This window comes from Octodon degus, unplaced genomic scaffold, assembly GCF_000260255.1.
Source record: "Octodon degus isolate 3935 unplaced genomic scaffold, OctDeg1.0 scaffold00056, whole genome shotgun sequence".
Classification (NCBI taxonomy): domain Eukaryota; kingdom Metazoa; phylum Chordata; class Mammalia; order Rodentia; family Octodontidae; genus Octodon; species Octodon degus.
The window spans coordinates 8605602-8623718 of record NW_004524632.1 but is presented as its reverse complement, the minus strand read 5'-3'; the positions used below and the strand labels follow the sequence as shown (position 1 = coordinate 8623718).

General features: G+C 40.9%; 1 protein-coding gene across 5 annotated transcripts in view; it reads left to right on the top strand.

The window, feature by feature from the left end:
* The window catches only part of Fbxl20 (F-box and leucine rich repeat protein 20), a 114641-nt gene that overhangs the window by 38339 nt on the left and 58185 nt on the right, over positions 1-18117 (top strand). For 3 of the 5 annotated variants that reach the window (XM_023718082.1, XM_004633699.2, XM_023718084.1), the window contains exon 2: positions 12886-12947. In XM_023718082.1, coding sequence (XP_023573850.1) covers positions 12886-12947 — 62 coding nt within the window. Of the gene's footprint in view, positions 1-2190; positions 2321-12881; positions 12948-18117 lie in introns of those variants that run through there. The other 2 variants (XM_023718083.1, XM_023718085.1) reach the window with 2 other exon arrangements.

Genomic DNA, 18117 nt, shown 5'->3' with positions numbered 1-18117 from the left:
CCCCCCCGGCTGTCTAAACAGGCACTTTAATCCCCTGAGCTACCTGGCTGACCCAAAATTAAGGATGTTTTATTTTTATTGTATTTTATTTTTTGTACAGGGTCTCACTACACAGCTGAACTCATAGTGATCTGCCTGTTTACAACCTCCCAAGAACTGGGATTATAGGCAGGTACCAACAGACCAGTCTCAGTTGCCTGCTCAGCAGGCCCTGGGGGCGGGGCCAGCAGGGCAGGCTTGGGGATTGAATCCCTGGCCCCTGACTTTAATCCGCTGAGCTTTTTGGCCGGCCCTGAAATTTTTAAATTTAATGTTTTAAATTCATTTTTTATGAAGGCTATAATCCCTGCAACACAAGAGGCTGTAGGAGAATCAGATATTCCCGAGCAGCCTGGACAATTTAGTGAGATCCTGTCTCAAAATTAAAAGTTGAAGCAGAGACTTGACTGCATGCTTGTAGTCTCGGCTGCTCAAGAGACTAAGGCGTAAAGATTGCAAATTCTAATTTTTTTTTTTTTTTTTTTTTTGGAACCGGGGATTGAACTCAGGCCCTTGCGCTTGCCAGGGAAGCACATATTTCACTGAGCCATCTCCCCAGCCCCCTAAGGATTGGAAATTCTAAACCAGCATGAGTAATTTGTTGAGGCTTTGTATAAAAAAAAAAAATGAGCACAGTAGGGCACACCTTTAATTCCAGCACTCAGGAGGCTGAGGCAGGCTGGTCTCCAGGGGATTTCAAGACCAGCCTGAGCTACATAGTGAGCCAGCCCAAGGCCAGCCTGAACCATTTAGCGAGACCCAGTCTCAAAAAGACCGTTGAAAAAAAAAAGGCTGGGATCATAGATCAATTCTAAAGTGCCTCTGGAACAACAACAACAAAAAAATGGTTTACAAAACCAATTAGCTTTCTCAGTATATTTTTTTCCTATATAAAGTTGAGACCCCCAAAGGCCTCCTTTAATTTTAAACTCTAACTTTTTATCTAGCTGGTGCAATTTTGGATTTCCTATGAATCTGACCTGGTTCATTCTTTGTCCCCAAAACTAAATTGTCATGTCCCCAAAACTAAACTATCTATAACCCATTTCGAGACACACATTAGGGCTATAGATGTAATTTGGGAGTGCTTATCTAGCATACACAAGGCCCTGGGTTCAGTCCTTAGTACACACACAAAAAAAGATATCTGTCTACTTTAGATCCTGTCAGGCTAGTGCAGCACAATTTCTCTAAGCCTTTTAATCTTAACTGAGAGAAACAACCGGGCAAAGTCTTAAGAAAAATTAACAGGGCCAAATATGGTAGCACATGTCTATAATCCAAGCACTTGGGAGGCTGAGGCAGGAGAATTGCTTCACGTTTGAGGACAGCCTGAACTAAAGTGAGACTCTATCTCAAAATAGATAAATAATAATTTAATTTAATCTTTTAAAAAGATAACTAACAGCCACACCTTTGGTTGGATCTTTATTCTGAGCACATTTTATTTTATTTTATTTGTGTGTGTGTGTGTGTGTGTGTGTGTGCACAGCTTAGCCCACCAGGGGGCGGGGCTGGCTGGCATGTGGTGCTGGGGGATTGAACCGCGGTCCCTGTGCTTTGCTAAGCTTGTTCTAAGGAGGTGCTTTAGACCACTGAGCCATCTCACCAGCCCCTGAGCACATTTCTCATATGGAGACTCTTAACAAGTTTGAAAGGGCTGGTGAGATGGCTCAGTGGTCTAAAGCACCTACTTAGAACAGGCTTAGCAAAGCATCAGGGACCACGGTTCAATCCCCCAGCACCACATGCCAGCCAACCCCGCCTCCAGGTGGGCTGAGCTGGCCACACACACACACAAATAAATAAATAAATAAATAAATAAATAAAATAAAAAAGATTTAAAAAAAAAAAACAAGTTTGAAAGACCAAAGGTGAGGATACTTTTACTTTCTAGTCTAGCAAGTGTTATGCTCTCTGTATTTCTTCTGAATTCTTTGCAAGCTGTGGAGGTCTCTGTTAGGCTTGTTTCCTCTCACTTCTTCATACTTGGCTGACATAGTATGTCTCCCACAAACCTTTCCTCCAGTTCTGAACAATTGAGTGTGCTTGGTGTGTTAGACTGGTTCATGGGTTCCCCTGGTGTGTAGGTCTTCCCACGATTGTGTTATGGTCTAACTCCAGTAATTGACCCTTTTTCCCTAATTGCAGCATGGCTTTGCTGTCTTGACTGAACTTGGCTGGTAGAGAAACTGATACTTACAAAGGGAGGAATGGAGCATTGCAGTAACAAAAGCCAGAAGCACAGTATCACTGGATTTGGGATCAAGTGGCCGCTAAGGTGGAGTGGCAGGGAGCCCATTGGTAGAGGCTTAGGAATGGCGGAAATCGTGATGGGAATCTGGAAAAGGATGACCATGCCGTGGAGTTGTGAGACAATTGGCAAAAGCACGGTCTGTGATGACAACACCTGGCTCTACCTAAAGAGATTTCTAGGCATTAATTTTTATACTACAGTACTGGGCTGGGCATGGTGGTAGTGGACACCTGTAATCCCAGCACTTGGGAGATTGAGGCAGGGGGATCAACATGAGTTCAAGGCCAGGCTGACTATATGGGGAGACTTTGTCTTTTTTTTTTAAAGACAATACCAAATGTTTCGGGGCTGGTGAGATGGCTCAGTGGTCTAAAGCACCTACTTAGAACAGGCTTAGCAAAGTACAAGGGACCGCGGTTCCATCCCCCAGCACCACATGCCAGCCAGCCCCGCCCCCTGGTGGGCTGAGCTGGCCACACACACACACACAAATAAATAAATAAATAAATAAATATTAAAAAAAAAATACCAAATGGTTCTTTCATAATTTGGAAGTACTGCCTCAGTCTGTTTTGTCTTCTGTAGGATAACTGGGGCTGAATAATTTCATAAAGAAAAGTAAGTTTGTGAAAGGATCTCTCTGTAGCCCAGGCTAGCATTGAACTCACTGTGTATGGTCCATCTAAGCCCTAGACTCAATCTCTAAGCCACTCCAAGAGACCATGTTATTCATATGCGCAGTCATGACCCAGTCACTTCCCTCTAGGTCTCGCCTGTTAAAGGTCCCACCACCTTAATACCATTAAATTGGAAGGCAGTACTATATACTGTACTGTGGCACATTCCTATAGCCCCAGCTACACAGGAGGCTGAGACAGGAGGATCACTGTTGTCTATTACTACTCTTATTCTTACTATTATTTTAATTTGTATATTTGGTACAGGATCTCACTACCCAGATCGGACTCGTGGTGATCCTCGTGTTTCAGTCTCCCCAGCTCTGCTATTACCAGGGCACAGCTCAGTGCACCCTGGGGCCAGGGCCAGGGCAGGTGCGGCATGGGGACTGGGGATTTTTTTTTTTTTTAATTTATTTATTGTGTGTGTGTGTGTGTGTGTGTGTGTGTGTGTGTGTGGCCTGCTCAGCCCACCAGGGGGCGGGGCTGGCTGGCTGGCATGTGGTGCTGGGGAATTGAACTACGGTCCCTGTACTTTGATTGGCTTAGTTTGTTCTAAGTAGGTGCTTTAGACCACTGAGCCATCTCACCAGCCTGTAGGGACTGGGGATTGAACCCTGGTCCTTGTGCTTGCCAAAGCAGACACTTTGTCCACTGTATTGTCCATTAGTGAAACTACCACATTAAGATTTTTGGGTGTACAGATCAATGTTCTTCATCAAATTTGAGGAATTCTCAGCTGTTTTTTCTATCTTCCCTCTCCTTTTGACATGGTGTGTTTAAAAAAAAAAAAAAAAAAAAAGCCTGTTGACCAAAATTCCATATCCATGATCATCAGAATCTTCAAGAAAGCTAATCTCAGTAGTTGAGAGGCTGAGGCAGGAGGAATGTGAAGTCAGAGCCAGTCAATTCAAGGTCAGCCTTGAGACCCAGTATGAAAAAGGTATGCAGGGGCTTTTATTTGCAAGTCATATATTTAATAAGGATCTAATCTCCGGATTATATAAAGACATCTTGAAAGTCAATAAAATGACTCAGTTTTGATATAGTGTCTTTTTACTGTAGCCCATCCTAGGCTGTGGAGTGTAGTTTCTTGTTTTGTTTCGGGTTTTTTTGAGGCAGTTTTACCATGTACTTCAGACTGACCATTAACTCAGGTGGGCCCAGGTGAGCCTCAAGTCAGCCTCCACCTGCTTTGTATTACTATTTTAAAATTTTCCTACTTTTACTTGGTCCAGCCTTGCTCTGTAGAACTCTTTTTTTTTTCCCTATTGTGTTTATTTTTTTCTACGTTTAATGAATATGAAATTTAGTCACCATTTAAAAAAAAAAAAAAAGAAGAAGCCAGGGAGATATAGTTCAGTGGCATAAGTGCCTGCCTGGTGAGCGCAAGGTCCCGAATTTGATCGCCGGTACCTCAAAACAAGCAGGCATGGTGTCATACACTTGTCATCCCAGCACTTGGTTGAGGCAGGAGGATCACTCAGTTCAAGGCCATCCAGAGCCACATAGTGAGTTCAAAGCCACCCTGAACTTCGTAGCAGCAAGACCTTGTCTCAAAAAAAACAAGCAAAAAACCCAAACCATTTTAAGAGTACGGACTCTGAGATCGGCTGGGAGTGTGGCTCACTGGTAAAGTGCTTGCCCAGCCAGCATGCGTTAGGCCCTGGGTTCAACCCATAGCACCTTAAAAATAAAATAATAGATGGTTCTCCAAAGAAGATACACAAATTCCGACTGCAACAGAAATAGATGCCTAACATTAAATTACTGTGTTGTCTCACTGCAGCTGCTGACTCCCATAGGGCATACTTATTTACCTACTTTTACTTGGCCCAAACTCTGCTCTGCAGAGCCGGTTTTTTTTCCTACCTTTCATGGATTGCCAAAAAAAAGTCTAGCATTCCTAGTAATTAGGAAAATCCAAGTCAAAACAACAGTGATACAACCATGTCACAACTACGCGGATGACAATACAGTAATTTAACAACGGGCAAAAAGTGGGAAATAATGTGTTGGCAACAATGCATATAGGTTCATTCATAATGGTGTCAGATGATAGTGTAGCCGCCATAGAAGTGTCTGGAAATTTCTTAAAAAGTTAAGAGATATCATGTTCATAATTTTACTCCCAGATAAATACTGAAAGAATTAAAAATTGGCATTCATGTAAATTCTTACATAGGAGTGCTCATGGCAGCAATATTCCCAACAGCCAAAAAGTCTAGCCACTCAGTGTCCATTGACATGTGTGGGCAAACAAAATGCAGCCTGCGTATAGTGCAGTATTATTCTGTCCTAGAAAGGAACCAAGTACTGAGACATGAACAGTGGAGACAAACCTCAAAAACATAAAAACAGGCAAGCCCGGCATAAGAGGTCATATGCAAATGATTCCATCTACGTGAACTACTCAGAGTAGAGAAATGCTTATACAGAAGCTCATTGTGGTTGCTGTTACGTGGAATGGGGCAACACTACTTAATGGATGTATTCTGAGGGAATGAGGGAGTTTTGAAAAGAGACAGAGTTGGTAGTTGAGCAACGATACAAACGCAGTACTCGTTACTGAATTACGCACTTCAACACTGTTAACTTTGTTGTGGGAAAATCTCACTTAAATTTTTTTTTTTTCATTTACCTGTGTTCTAAGTAGCTTTGTCTTCTCCATCACCTTTGTTTTTGTTTTTGTTTTTTTCATTTTATTTATTTGTGTGTGTGTGTGTGTGTGTGTGTGTGTGTGGGGCCTGCTCAGCTCTCCAGGGGGCGGGGGGGGATGGCTGGCATGTGGTGCTGGGGGATCGAACTGCGGTCCCTGTGCTTTGCTAAGCTTGTTCTCAGTAGGTGCTTTAGACCACTGAGCCATCTCACCAGCCCCTCACTTAAATTTTTTAAAAAGTTCTATATCCATGAAAACTGTTTGTGATGGTTAATTTTAGGTGTCAACTTGAGGGACTAAGGGATGCTCAGATAAGTGTTTTAAATGTTATTCTGGTGTGTCTTTGAGGGTGTTTCTATGAGAGGTGAGAATTTGGATCAGTAGACTAAAGGTCTACCCACCCAGTTCACTGCGGTCTACATAGAACGAAAAGGTAGAAGAAGGGAAAGTAATCACTATGCCTGAGATGAGATTTCTGCCTTTTTCCCTTGGGTGTCAGAGCTCTAGGACCTTGAGACTTAGATTTAATTATATTCGCTTTCCCTGTGCCAGCAAGTACCAGGATAAATCTCATCCACCCCATGAAAGCCCTCACCTTTATTGGTTCTTTTTCTTTGCAGAACCCTAACATGCTTACTCACTGAGGCAAAATAAAAGCATTTCTTTTTCTTTTTTATGAATTTAGGACAGGGTCTCACTGCGTAGACTGGACTCGTAGTGATCCTTCTGTTTTCAGCCTCCCAAGCACTGGGATTACAGGCTTGCACCACCAAGGCCAGTCTTAATCACAATCTCAGCGCACCCCAGGAGTGGGGCTGGCACTGCATACCGGGGATCGAACCCCAGTCGCTGCACTCTGCGAAAGCAGGCCCTTTCGTCTGCAGAGCTATCTGTCTGGCCCCAATAAAAGCATTTCAGATAAACAAGCACTGAAACAATTTGTGACTAGTAGATCTGCCTTACATGAACTTATGAAGTTTTTTTTAGCCAGGTGTGGTAGTGCAACCCTGTAATCCCAGCACTCTGGAGGTTGAGGCAGGAGGATCACTGTGAATTCGAGGCCAGCCTAGGTTACAAAATGAATACAAGGCCAGCCTGAACTACATAGCTGTCTCAAAAAGCAAAAAAAAAAAAATTCAAGCTGAAAGGATATGGTACCAGATGGTAACTTGAAGAAAAAAAACACTGTAAATGTTAATTAGCAGTAAATATAAAAGACTATAAATAAATTGTTCTTTTTTATCTTTAACTGAATTAGAAGACATTTACATAAAACAATAATTAAAAACTAACTTTAGTTTTATGAGATAAATATGTAGTGTAGAACAATAGTAAAAAGGGGAAGGGGAGAAATGGAACTTTATCACAGCATAGTTTCTATATTTTACAGGAACTAAACTAGTAGTCTGAAATAGATTGTATCAAATTTTACATACATGTAATTGCTAGACTACTAAGAAATTAAAGAAATACATGTTTTAAAAATGAAAGAATTATAAGAGCATACTAGAAAATATCTAAAAGAAAAAGACAAAAGAGAAACAGTTATAAAAGACATGTAGAAAATAAACAAGAAGAGGTATATCTCTCTGATTGTGAATGGGTCAAATATTTCACAAGGTAAGGTATGTTGGCACCTGTCTGTAGCCTCAGCTCCTTGGGAACTGAGCCAGGAGGAACACATACTTGAAGACCCTCGCTTACAATGAAAAATAAAAAGGGCCAGTCTAGGCCTGTATTTTAATCCCAGCACCCTGGAAGCTTGAGGCAGGAGGATCAAACATTTGATACTAGTATAGACTACTTCATGAATTGGTACGAGTTGTGCCATTAAGCAGATAGATGATAGATAGATAGATAGATTGATTGATTGATCAAACTGAGGATGTAGCTCAGTGTGAAGTCCCTGGGTTCAGACCCCAGTACCATAAGTAGATAAATAAAGTGTGTTAGGTGTGTAGCTCAGTTCTAAGCCTTGGGTTCAATCCTCAGTATTGCAAATCAAAGAGGCAAGAAAGGGCTGGGGGATGTAGCTCAGGGTAGAATTTGCCCAGCATACATATGTAAAGCCCTAAGCTTTCTCTCCATTAACAAAAAAGTATAGGCAAAGATAGTTTATACTACGTCAAAATGATATACTTGAGATTCAAAGGCACAACTAGGTTGAAAATAAAAAGATGGGAAGATGAATAAAGTACTTAGGGATAAACATGAACAGAAAAGCCCTATGTGCTGAATTTTAAAAACATTGCTGAGAGAAAATACAGAAAATCTAAATAAGTGGGGAGATGTGTCATATTAGTAGTTTGAAAGATTTAATTTTAAGGTGAAAGATTCCTTCAAGTTAATCAAATTAATGTCAGTGTGAGCTCTGACAAAAATTCAAGCAAGCTGTTTTTGTAGAAATTTATAAGCTGGAGGCTGAGTGTGGTGGTGCACACCTGTAGTCCCAGCACTCAGGAGGCTGAAGCAGGAGGATAGTTGTGAGTTCGAGACCAGCCTGGGCTACAAAGTGAGTTCAATTCCAGCCTGTACTGCATAGTGAGACCCTGTCTCAAAAAGACCAAAAAAAAAAAAATAAATAAATAAATAATAAGCTAGTCTCAAAATGTATATGGTGCTACAAGGTCCTACCTAGCATAACCCAAATAATTTGTTTGTTTGTTTATTTATTTAGGCATAACTGAGGATTGAACTCAGGCCCTTGTGCTTGCCAGGCAAGCTCTTATTCTACTGAGCCACCTCCCCAGCCCCTAAAATGTATGTAAGGGATTGGTGAGACAGCTCAACGGACTAAGCACCTGCTTAGGCAAACACAAGGACAGGGTTTTTTGTTTTTGTTTTTGTTTTTTGTGGAACCAGGGATTGAACTCAGGACCCTGAGCTTGCCAGGCAAGTGCTTATTCTACTGAGCTATCTCCTCAGCCCCAAATGATTTTTTAAAAACTATAATTATACATAATATAACTATAAAGCTATAATAATCAAAACAGTAACTTTTTCCCTATAAAAGCAGACTAACAATCTAACTTGAAAGGAAGGGTACATGAATATGTACTATGACCAGAAAGAAAACACTGTATGTCAAATTTTAAAAACATGATTGTAGAATCAGCTAAAAGTTTATTTCTAAATCATTTATTTATTTCGTATTTGGCACAGGGTCTCACTATGCAGAACTCATAGTGATCCTCCTGTCTCAGCCTTCCAAGGGCTGGGATTACAGGCTCGGGCCCCGCCACGCCCAGTCTCACTAGCCATCTCAGCATGCCCTGGGAGCAGAGCCTGCATGGCACAGACCCTTTAAATATATTTAATATGACTGACATCATCTGGGTTTTTTTTATTCCTTTCTTTCTTTTTCTTTTTTTTTTTTTTTTTTTTCAGAACCAGGGATTGAACTCAGGCCCTTGCGCTTGCCAGGGAAGCACTCATTCCACTGAGCCATCTCCCTGGCCCTAAATTACTGGTTTTGTTTTTTCCTTTTTTTCTTTCTTTCTTTCTTTTTTTTTTTTTTCATCATCTGAAATAAATGGGTCCTAAAGCTAGTCTCCAAATTTCTTTAAGTGATTTTATGTTCATTTTTGTTTGCTTCTTCAAATATTTTAGTTATTGTAGTGATAACTGACTTCTTTGTTGCTTTGCTAATCTCTTTCAGATCTTATTTGCCTAATGGCAAATAGTTAACTATTAAAACTTTTTGTGCTTTTTCCCCCCAAGGCATTCTACTATATAGATAGAAAATGAAAAGTGTGTTGAAGCTTGCTGGGAACTTACAGTAAAAAGAGGGATTATAGTACTTGCAGATCCCTAAAGTCTAAGTAACATTTATTGACTCAGCAATCTGTAGGCACTGCTGTTTGCTGACTGAATTGTCGGGCACCGGCTGGCTCCGTGCAGCCCTCGCCTCTGTCTCATGTGGAGGACACTAGCCAGCTCAGTGTGCTGGGCTTTGGGGGCTCTTGGGGCTTCACAAGAGCAAGAATAGTCGCATCCAGTTACAGAGCCTAAGAAAGGCTTCGTGGAATATTTTCCTCCCACTCGTTATGTTTTACTATTACATAAGTAAATCAGAGATGCCACAAATTATAAAATGCACATTATTTTGTACACTGCAGAAATACTTTTGATTTTAGTTGTGAGACATGTCTTCACACATATAAAAATATGGGAGGAAACCCACTGATCATTGTAAAGTACATGCCCCAAAATTTGCCATTGTTTAAAGGAAAGGGTTTACTTATTTTATCCTAACTCCGAAAGTGTGCATCTTAGTGAGGTTAAGTGTGAGTACCCCACCACTCCCATACTGGGAATTAGACTCCAGACTTTTGCAAAGCTGTATCTCCAGGTGTTTATTTTATTTTTTTATTTTTGACACAGTTTCTCTAGTGTTCTAAGTTGTCCAGTCTAAGTTTGGACTTGCCAACCTCCTGTCCCAGCCTCCTAGAGTTCTGGGATCACAGGTGTAACCCACCAAGCCTGGCTGATGTTTTTTGATTTTTTTTTTAAAGATGTATTTGTTTATTTCTTTGGTACAGCTCACATGTAGCTTGGACTCATAGTGATCCTCCAGTCTCAGCCTCCCAGTGCTGGGATTACACATACGCACCACCACGCCTGGTTTCAGTAGCTGGCACAACCCAGGGCTGGCACAGCATGAGGATACCAGGAATCAAACCCCAGTCCTTGTGCTTGCCAGACAGGTTCTTAGACTCCTGAGCTATCTCCCTAGGCCATGGCTAGTGTATTTTTAATGTACAACTCTTCATCTTGTGAAACAAAAGATAATTTCTTAAAGTCAGAATAAAGTATATTAGTAAGTGTAACTACATTCTCAGTCTCTCTCAATATCTCTCTCTCCCTCTCCCTCCCCCCCCTTTAAAATAATGCAGTTTTATTTTCTCCCATATAAACTTGAGATACAGATGCTGTTTTCCCTGACAGTGTATCCCTACAGTCACTTGCAGACTCTTTCTGGTTTTCTGCTTGTTTTCAAAGCTGTGGCCTTCAACTTCATGAAACAAGATGAGTTCTGGTTGTCCTTCCTGCATTCTGAACAGCATAAATGAGGACTAGGTGTGGTGATGAGCACCTGCAAGCCCAGCACTCAGGAGGCTGAGCAGGAGGACTGCTCAGAGTTCTAGGCTGGGGTGGGCTCCATGCTGAGTTCAAGGCCAGCTTAAATTACGTAGCAAGAGCCTGTCTTGAAACAAATAGAGCACTGAGAAAGAAAAGCAGCGCCGCACTCCCTCTATCCTTTGAAGACACTTCTGGAATTGCACACATCACTTTTATATGTTATTTGACCAGTATACTTGGGACATTTCTAGCTGCAATGAAAATGCAGCTTTCTTTCCACACAGCTATGTGATAAATAAAAATTGTGTATCATTTATGAATAATAGGTCAAGCCTTTGTATACTCTGTTTAGGACTTGGTAATTTTGAGTTTTATGTGTGTGCAAACTACTTAAATTTATTATGTTACTAAACTAATCCCCAGGGGCTGGTGAGATGGCTCAGTGGTCTAAGGCACCTGCTTAGAACAAGCTTAGCAAAGCATCAGGGACCGCGGTTCGATCCCCCAGCACCACATGCCAGCCAGCCCTGCCCCCTGGTGGGCTGAGCTGGCCACACACACAAAAATAAATAAATAAATAAATATTAAAAAAATAAAAAATAAATAAATAAACTAATCCCCAAAACATGCCAAAGGGGATTTGAAAACTGATAAATCTTCAAACTTGAGATGCTTCTGCTTTAGCCTTTAAGTGTTGGGATTGCAGACGCACACCACCCCACCTGCCCAGGGTTTAGTTTCTTTAGGCTCCTCTTCCCTACTTTGTTGTTCTTAATTTTCATCCTGTTACACAAATTTCAAGTGTTGCTATCTGCTTTTTCAACTGGGTATGGTGGTGCACCCCTGAAGTAATTCAGTACTCTGGGAGACTGAGCCAGAAAGATTGCAATTATAAGCTAAACTTGGGTGATTTATTAAGTTAGAGACCCTGTCTTGAAATTTTAAAAATGATTCATTAAATTCCCACCATGTATCAAGCTCTGCGCTTAACCCTGGAAATAAGGCGAATATAATGGCATACTCCCTGCCTTAGGGCTTTCCATTTACTTGGATGGTAGCTTATTAAAATTACTATGTGAATTTTTGTTGTCGCAGTACTGGAAAATACACCAAACTGTATTCCCCACATTTTTTTTTAAAATTTTATTTATTTATTTGTGTGTGTGTTTGTGTGTGTGTGTGTGTGTGGCCAGCTCAGCCCACCAGGGGGCGGGCTGGCTGGCATGTGGTGCTGGGGGATTGAACCGCGGTCCCTGTGTTTGTTAAGCTTGTTCTAAGTAGGTGCTTTAGACCACTGAGCCATCTCACCAGCCCCTCCCCACATTTTTTAAAAAGCCTCAATTTTCAGATCCTCTTGCCTCTACCTCTCAAGTGGTAGCTGTAATTACCGGCTTGTGCCACCTGGGGGTTAAGGCAGAGTGATCACCAAATTTAAAGCCAGCCTGGGCTATAGCAAGATCTTGTCTCAGAACACAAACACACACACGAATGCTATGGTACATGCATGCACAGTGGTGTGTGTACCTGTAATCCCAGTATTGGGAATCTGAGGCAGGGTAATCAAGTTCAAAGCTAGCCTGAACTATATATTGAGACCCTGTCTCAAAAACAAAACAAAACAAAACAAAACAAGGGGCCGGGGAGATAGCTCAGTAGAATAAGCGCTTGCTTGGCAAGCACAAAGGCCTGAGTTCAATCCCCGCTTCCACAAAATAAAAAACAAAAAAACAAAAACAAGAGCTTCCACAATTTATGTTAGTGGTTATATGAAGCAATATGGCTTCTGAACACTTCCTGAAAAAGTACATGTGAGTCAAATTTGGGGACGTTAGAAATGATCACTCCATAATAATGAGACCTTGAGTGGTAAATGTTTTTAATTCAGTTCCTTATTTATAAAATGCCATAATAAAGATGTTACAAACATGAAATACAGTACAGAAAACTGTCTGACACTTAGCTGGTGTATACTCCATTTCTTCTGACTACCATTATTTATCTCAAAAGTTAAGGAATTAGTTGAATACCTCAAAGACATTTTTCTCCCAAATCATCTCTGAAAATACAATGTAAATTTTATACTTCTCGCCTATGAGAATTACCTCTAACCTGTTGAACTGATCTTAGTAAAATGTTAAGTAACACTTGACCCAATTGTTTTGTTTTTGCAGATGTTCTCAAATAGCGATGAAGCTGTAATCAATAAAAAGCTTCCAAAAGAACTCCTATTACGGTAAGTTACAATGCTCATTTTATTGATGTAGTTTTTTTTTTTTTTTTTTTATGTTTTGGTATATGTTTTTGTTTTGTTTTTTTGTATATATCGTATTTGTGTGTTTAAAATGTTTTAACATTTGTGGGGCTGGTGAGATGGCTCAGTGGTCTAAAGCACCTCCTTAGAACAAGCTTAGCAAAGCCCAGGGACCAAGGTTCAATCCCCCAGCACCACATGCCAGCCGGCCCCGCCCCCTGGTGGGCTCAGCTGCCCCCCCCACAAATAAATAAATAATTTTTAAAAAAATAAAATAAAATGTTTTAACATTTGTTACTATTTTTTATTTATGTATACCATCTATTACCTTCTTGGAGGGTTTTGACCAACATTGCGCATATTATTATTTTTTATTAGTACATAATAGTATCTTTATTACCTGAAATTTTGACTGACTTATTGAACAATAGCACTCTGTATTTTCTAGATGTGATTGAAAATACTGGGTAGTTTAACCACTTAACAGTTTACCCCAGATTTCACCCAGGCAGCGCATTTGTTTACATACTGATTAAGCCAAGCTTTACTGGGGCAAGTATAATTTTAACCAGTTGATTCTTGTTTGAATAAAATAATGATACATATTTGTCTTATGTGATTAATTTTTGCATACTTTTAATTTATTTATTATTATCTTTTAATGTATTAGTACAGGGTCTCACCACACAGATTGGACTCATAGTGATTCTCTTGTTTTCAGCCTCCCAAGTGCTGGCATCATAGGGGTGTGCCGCCATGCCCAGTCTCAGTTGCTATCTCAGCACACCCCAGGGGTGGGGTCTGCATGGCATGTCAGGAATCAAACTCCAGTCCCTGTGTCTGCCTAAGCAGGTGCTTTAATTCTCTGAGCTGTCTGGCCGGCCTTTGCATACTCTTTAATTTAGGATGTAATATTTGCCATTGATGTTTGTTTCTAGTGAAATCCAATAAGTTATTATCTCTTACTAATTTGTGTTTAGGGGCCAGGGAGATGGCTCAGTAGAATAAGTGCTTCCCTGGCAAGTGCAAGGGCCTGAGCTCAATACCTGGTTCTGCAAAAAAAAATAATTTGTGCTTAATCTGGAAAAGTAACAATTTTATGCTAAGAGCTATAACAATGTTTTTAAGTACACTATGTACAGTTTTTATACTAATCCAGAACTCAGTGATACTCATTTTGTTTTGTTTTGTTTGAGGGATCAAACTCAGGGTCTCATGCTTAACAGGCAGACGCTTATGCTAATGAGCTATCCCTAGCCCGATATTTTGCTATACAAAGTGAACACATTTGGAAGAAAGTGCCCAAAAGTCTGCAAAAGAAAAACTGAAAAAGAGAAAAATGTTAGCATATCAGAAGAAAAATTAAAAAAAAGTCTGTGTTACAAAATGGAAAGTCAAAAAAAAAAACAAAAAACTCCCTTTTGTCACCTATTCATAATACAGAAATGATACAACTTGAAAGAAAAAGTAAAACTTTAAAAATTGTAACATGGGGCTGGAGAGATGGCTCAGTGGTCTAAAGCACCTACTTGGAACAAGCTTGGCAAAGCACAGGGACTGCGGTTCAATCCCCCAGCACCACGTGCCAGCCAGCCCCGCCCCCTGGTGGGCTGAGCTGGCCACACACACACACACACACACACACACACACACACACACTAAATGTTAAAATAAAAAAATTTTAAAAAAAAATAAATAAATAAAAAATAAGAATTGTAACAGTGACCCATAATTATAATAATTCTGTGCATGGGATTGACAGTTTCAAGCATCTAAAAAGCTACCATATAATCAAAAAACAAGGGGGAAAATGATTATAAAATATTTATGCACCTTCTGGAATAAACGGTATGGTACTCATTTGTTATTTATCCAAAACAAAAGAGTTGAAAAAGTCAGTTACAGCCAAGCATGGTAGTGCACGCCTCTTTTCCCAGCACTCAAGAGGCTGAGGCAGGAGGATCATTGCAGGTTTGAAACAGTCTGGGCTACAAAATGAGCTCAAGGGCATCCTGAGATGCATAGCAAAACACTTTCTCAAAAACACACAGGGGCTGGTGAGATGGCTCAGTGGTCTAAACCACCTACTTAGAACAAGCTTGACAAAGCACAGGGACCGTGGTTCAGTCCCCCAGCACCACAGGCCAGCCAGCCCCGCCCCCTGGTGGGCTGAGCTGGCCACCCCCCCCACACACAAATAAAATTAAAAAAAAAAAAAGACACTGGCCTCCTGTCTTAGTTACTATTCTCTCATTGCTGGGACAAATACCTGACACTCAAAATGAAGGAAGGAAAGGTTTATTTAGCTCACAGTTACTGGAGGTTTCAGTCCATACTCAGCTGGGTCCAACGCAGAGCAGCACAGAGCAGAAAGCAACCTTTCATGGTGGAGGCAAAGAGCAAGAGCACAAGGGAGGGGTAGCAGCAGCTCAAGCAGCTAGCTTCTCTTCCCACCTTACATTGTAATGCAAATTACCTGCCCCAGGGCAGGTGCAGCATCCACACCCACAGTAATCAAACACAATCTCCTGAAGCCACCCCAAGACTGCACGAGGCTTTGGGGGGACACCTATACACAAACCATAACACCAGCCAAATAGCTCAGTAGATTAAAGAGCCTGCAAGCCTGCACAAGGGCCAGGGGTTCGATTCTGTGCTGGCCCAATCCACGGGGTGTGCTGAGATGGCAACAGACTGGGTGAGGTGCCATGCGCCTATAACCTCAGCGCTTGGGAGGCTGTAAACAGGTGAATCACTACAAGTCCAATCTAGTAGTGAGACCCTGAACACCCAATAAACCCTTCCCTAAAATACAAAGAAAAAAAAAAGTCATTTACACTTTAAATCAGGTCTAATAAATCAGACAATTGAAAATTATAGGATAGTGGAATGCCAACCAGAATAGGGAACATCAACATCTTCACCATTACCTTTAGTAAATAGACATTTTATTGAAATCATACCACCCACAGAGAAAAGGACCAACACAGTGATACAAAGTAAGAAGCCTCGATGCTGCTGTCCAGATTATAATGTGGTATGTATTGAGTGTTTTAAAGTATGCAGTACACAGAAAAAATATTGGATACATTTGATGAAATTATTTTTATATTTTCTGTTCTTACAAAAATTAATTTAAAATGCAATTTTTGGTCATTCTATATTTAAATAATTAGACTTAAGTAGTTAATTTAGTAGCTTTTTTTTCTTAATTGTCCATATGACTTTGTTGACTGTTTCATTTTCTCCTATTTTTGTATATAATATTAAAAACATAGTATTTCTTATTATACTGTGTCCTGAAGAGTGATTTTTTTTTTTTTTTTTTTCAGAACTGGGGATTGAAGTCAGGCCCTTGTGCTTGCCAGGGAAGTGCTTATTCCACTGAGCCATCTCCCTGGCCCCTGAAGAGTTATTCTAATCTATCTTTTCTTACTCTTTTTTGCCAGTGTCAGAATATTTCTGTGGTCCAGGGAGATGGCTTAGTAGGATAAGAACTTGACTGGCAAATGCAAAGATCTGAGTTCAATCCTCAATTCCGCCCAAAAAAAAATATATATATATTTCTGTGAAATGACTTGTATTTAAAATAAAATGGTTATGTAAGCTACAGAGCTAGACGAAATTTTATTTTTGTTTTGTTCTGTTTTTTGAGACTGTCTCCCTTTGTAGTTTGGGCTGGCCTCGAACTCACAGCAGTCCTCTTTTAGCCTCCCAAGTGTTAGGGTTACAGGCTTGTACCACCACACCCAACTGAGAGGAGTTACTTTAAAAATCCAAGGTTAATTTGAATCCTTTTCTTTCACCAACTATGTATGTGACTTAATTTTAACAAGAAGTTGAATTTGGGATTACCCAGAATGCAAAACACAGAATCCGCAATTTATAAACCCTCACTTAGAGCTTACCTAAAAAGAAACTGGCAGCTGGGCTGGTGGTGTGCACCTCTAATCCCAGCCAGGGCAACCTAGTGACCTTGCAGACCCTGTCTCAAAAAAATATTCAAAGGGCAGGTACAGCGCAGTGCAAAGGCCATGCGCTTGAGTCTGAGAGATAAGCACTGCTTATTCACTTTCATTCCACTGCCTAAATGAAGTGTCATGTCCGACCTTATCAGTGATGAAGTGAAAATTATATGTGGGAGAAACTATATGAATAATCTACCATGTACACCCCAGGAATATATAAAATATATGTAGCAGTACTGGGGCTTTGTTTCACCCACAGCCTTGTGTGCCCAAACAAGTACTGCATCACGGAGCTGCGTCCCAGCCCGCACGGCCTAATTCCACCTGTCCTTTTCATTCTTCAGTGTTGGTATAGTTAAGAAACAGTAGCCTGCCGTTGCTGTTCGCCTGAGCTCACTCCCGTGGCAGGGCCTGGTGTGCGCAAAGCAAGCAGCAGCTAGCGGCTGGCTCGGGTGTGGGCATAAGTAGCCCTGAGTTGAGGTCTTCAGAACCAAAGCTAAGAAGGAAGGTTTGTGACTTTGGCTGACTTCTCAAGTCAGAATACTAGGGAAGCAACCTCTTTAGCATTGAGAATTTGGCTCTGATTTACGTTTGTTATCTTGGAACTAACTCTGTGTGCTGACAGGTTTAGTTGGCTCCTTTGTAAACTAGCAGCAGACCTAACTACCACTTCATGATACAGTTTCTCTAGGGAAATGAATTTGAGTTTCCAACAGCTAATTCTGAACTTAATGTTGGAAACAAATTCCTAACCTGGGGATTGGGTAAAATTGATGTCTTGGTAAGAAAAGAAACAGGTTTGACACCACAGACAAAACTTATTTTTTGCAAGCTGGGTATGCACGCCTGTAACCCCAACACTTGGAGGCTGAGCAAGGAGGATCACGGTCAGTTCAAGCTTGCCTGGCGTACATAGCGAGACCCTACCTCAAAAAAGTTTTTACGGGGCCTGGGAGATGGCTCAGTAGAGTAAAAGGGCCTGAGTTCAATCCCCAGTTCTGCCCCCCCCCAAAAAAAAGTTTTTTCATTTTTTCCACATTTTATATTAGTGTATATTAGTTTAAAAGATTAATGGTTTTCCTGTTGGCAGATTTGTACATGCACACAGCAGACTGTAATCGTTCACCTCTTTGCCCTTCCCTCTCCCCAGTTTCACGTGTTTTGGGGTGGTTGAGTGTATATAT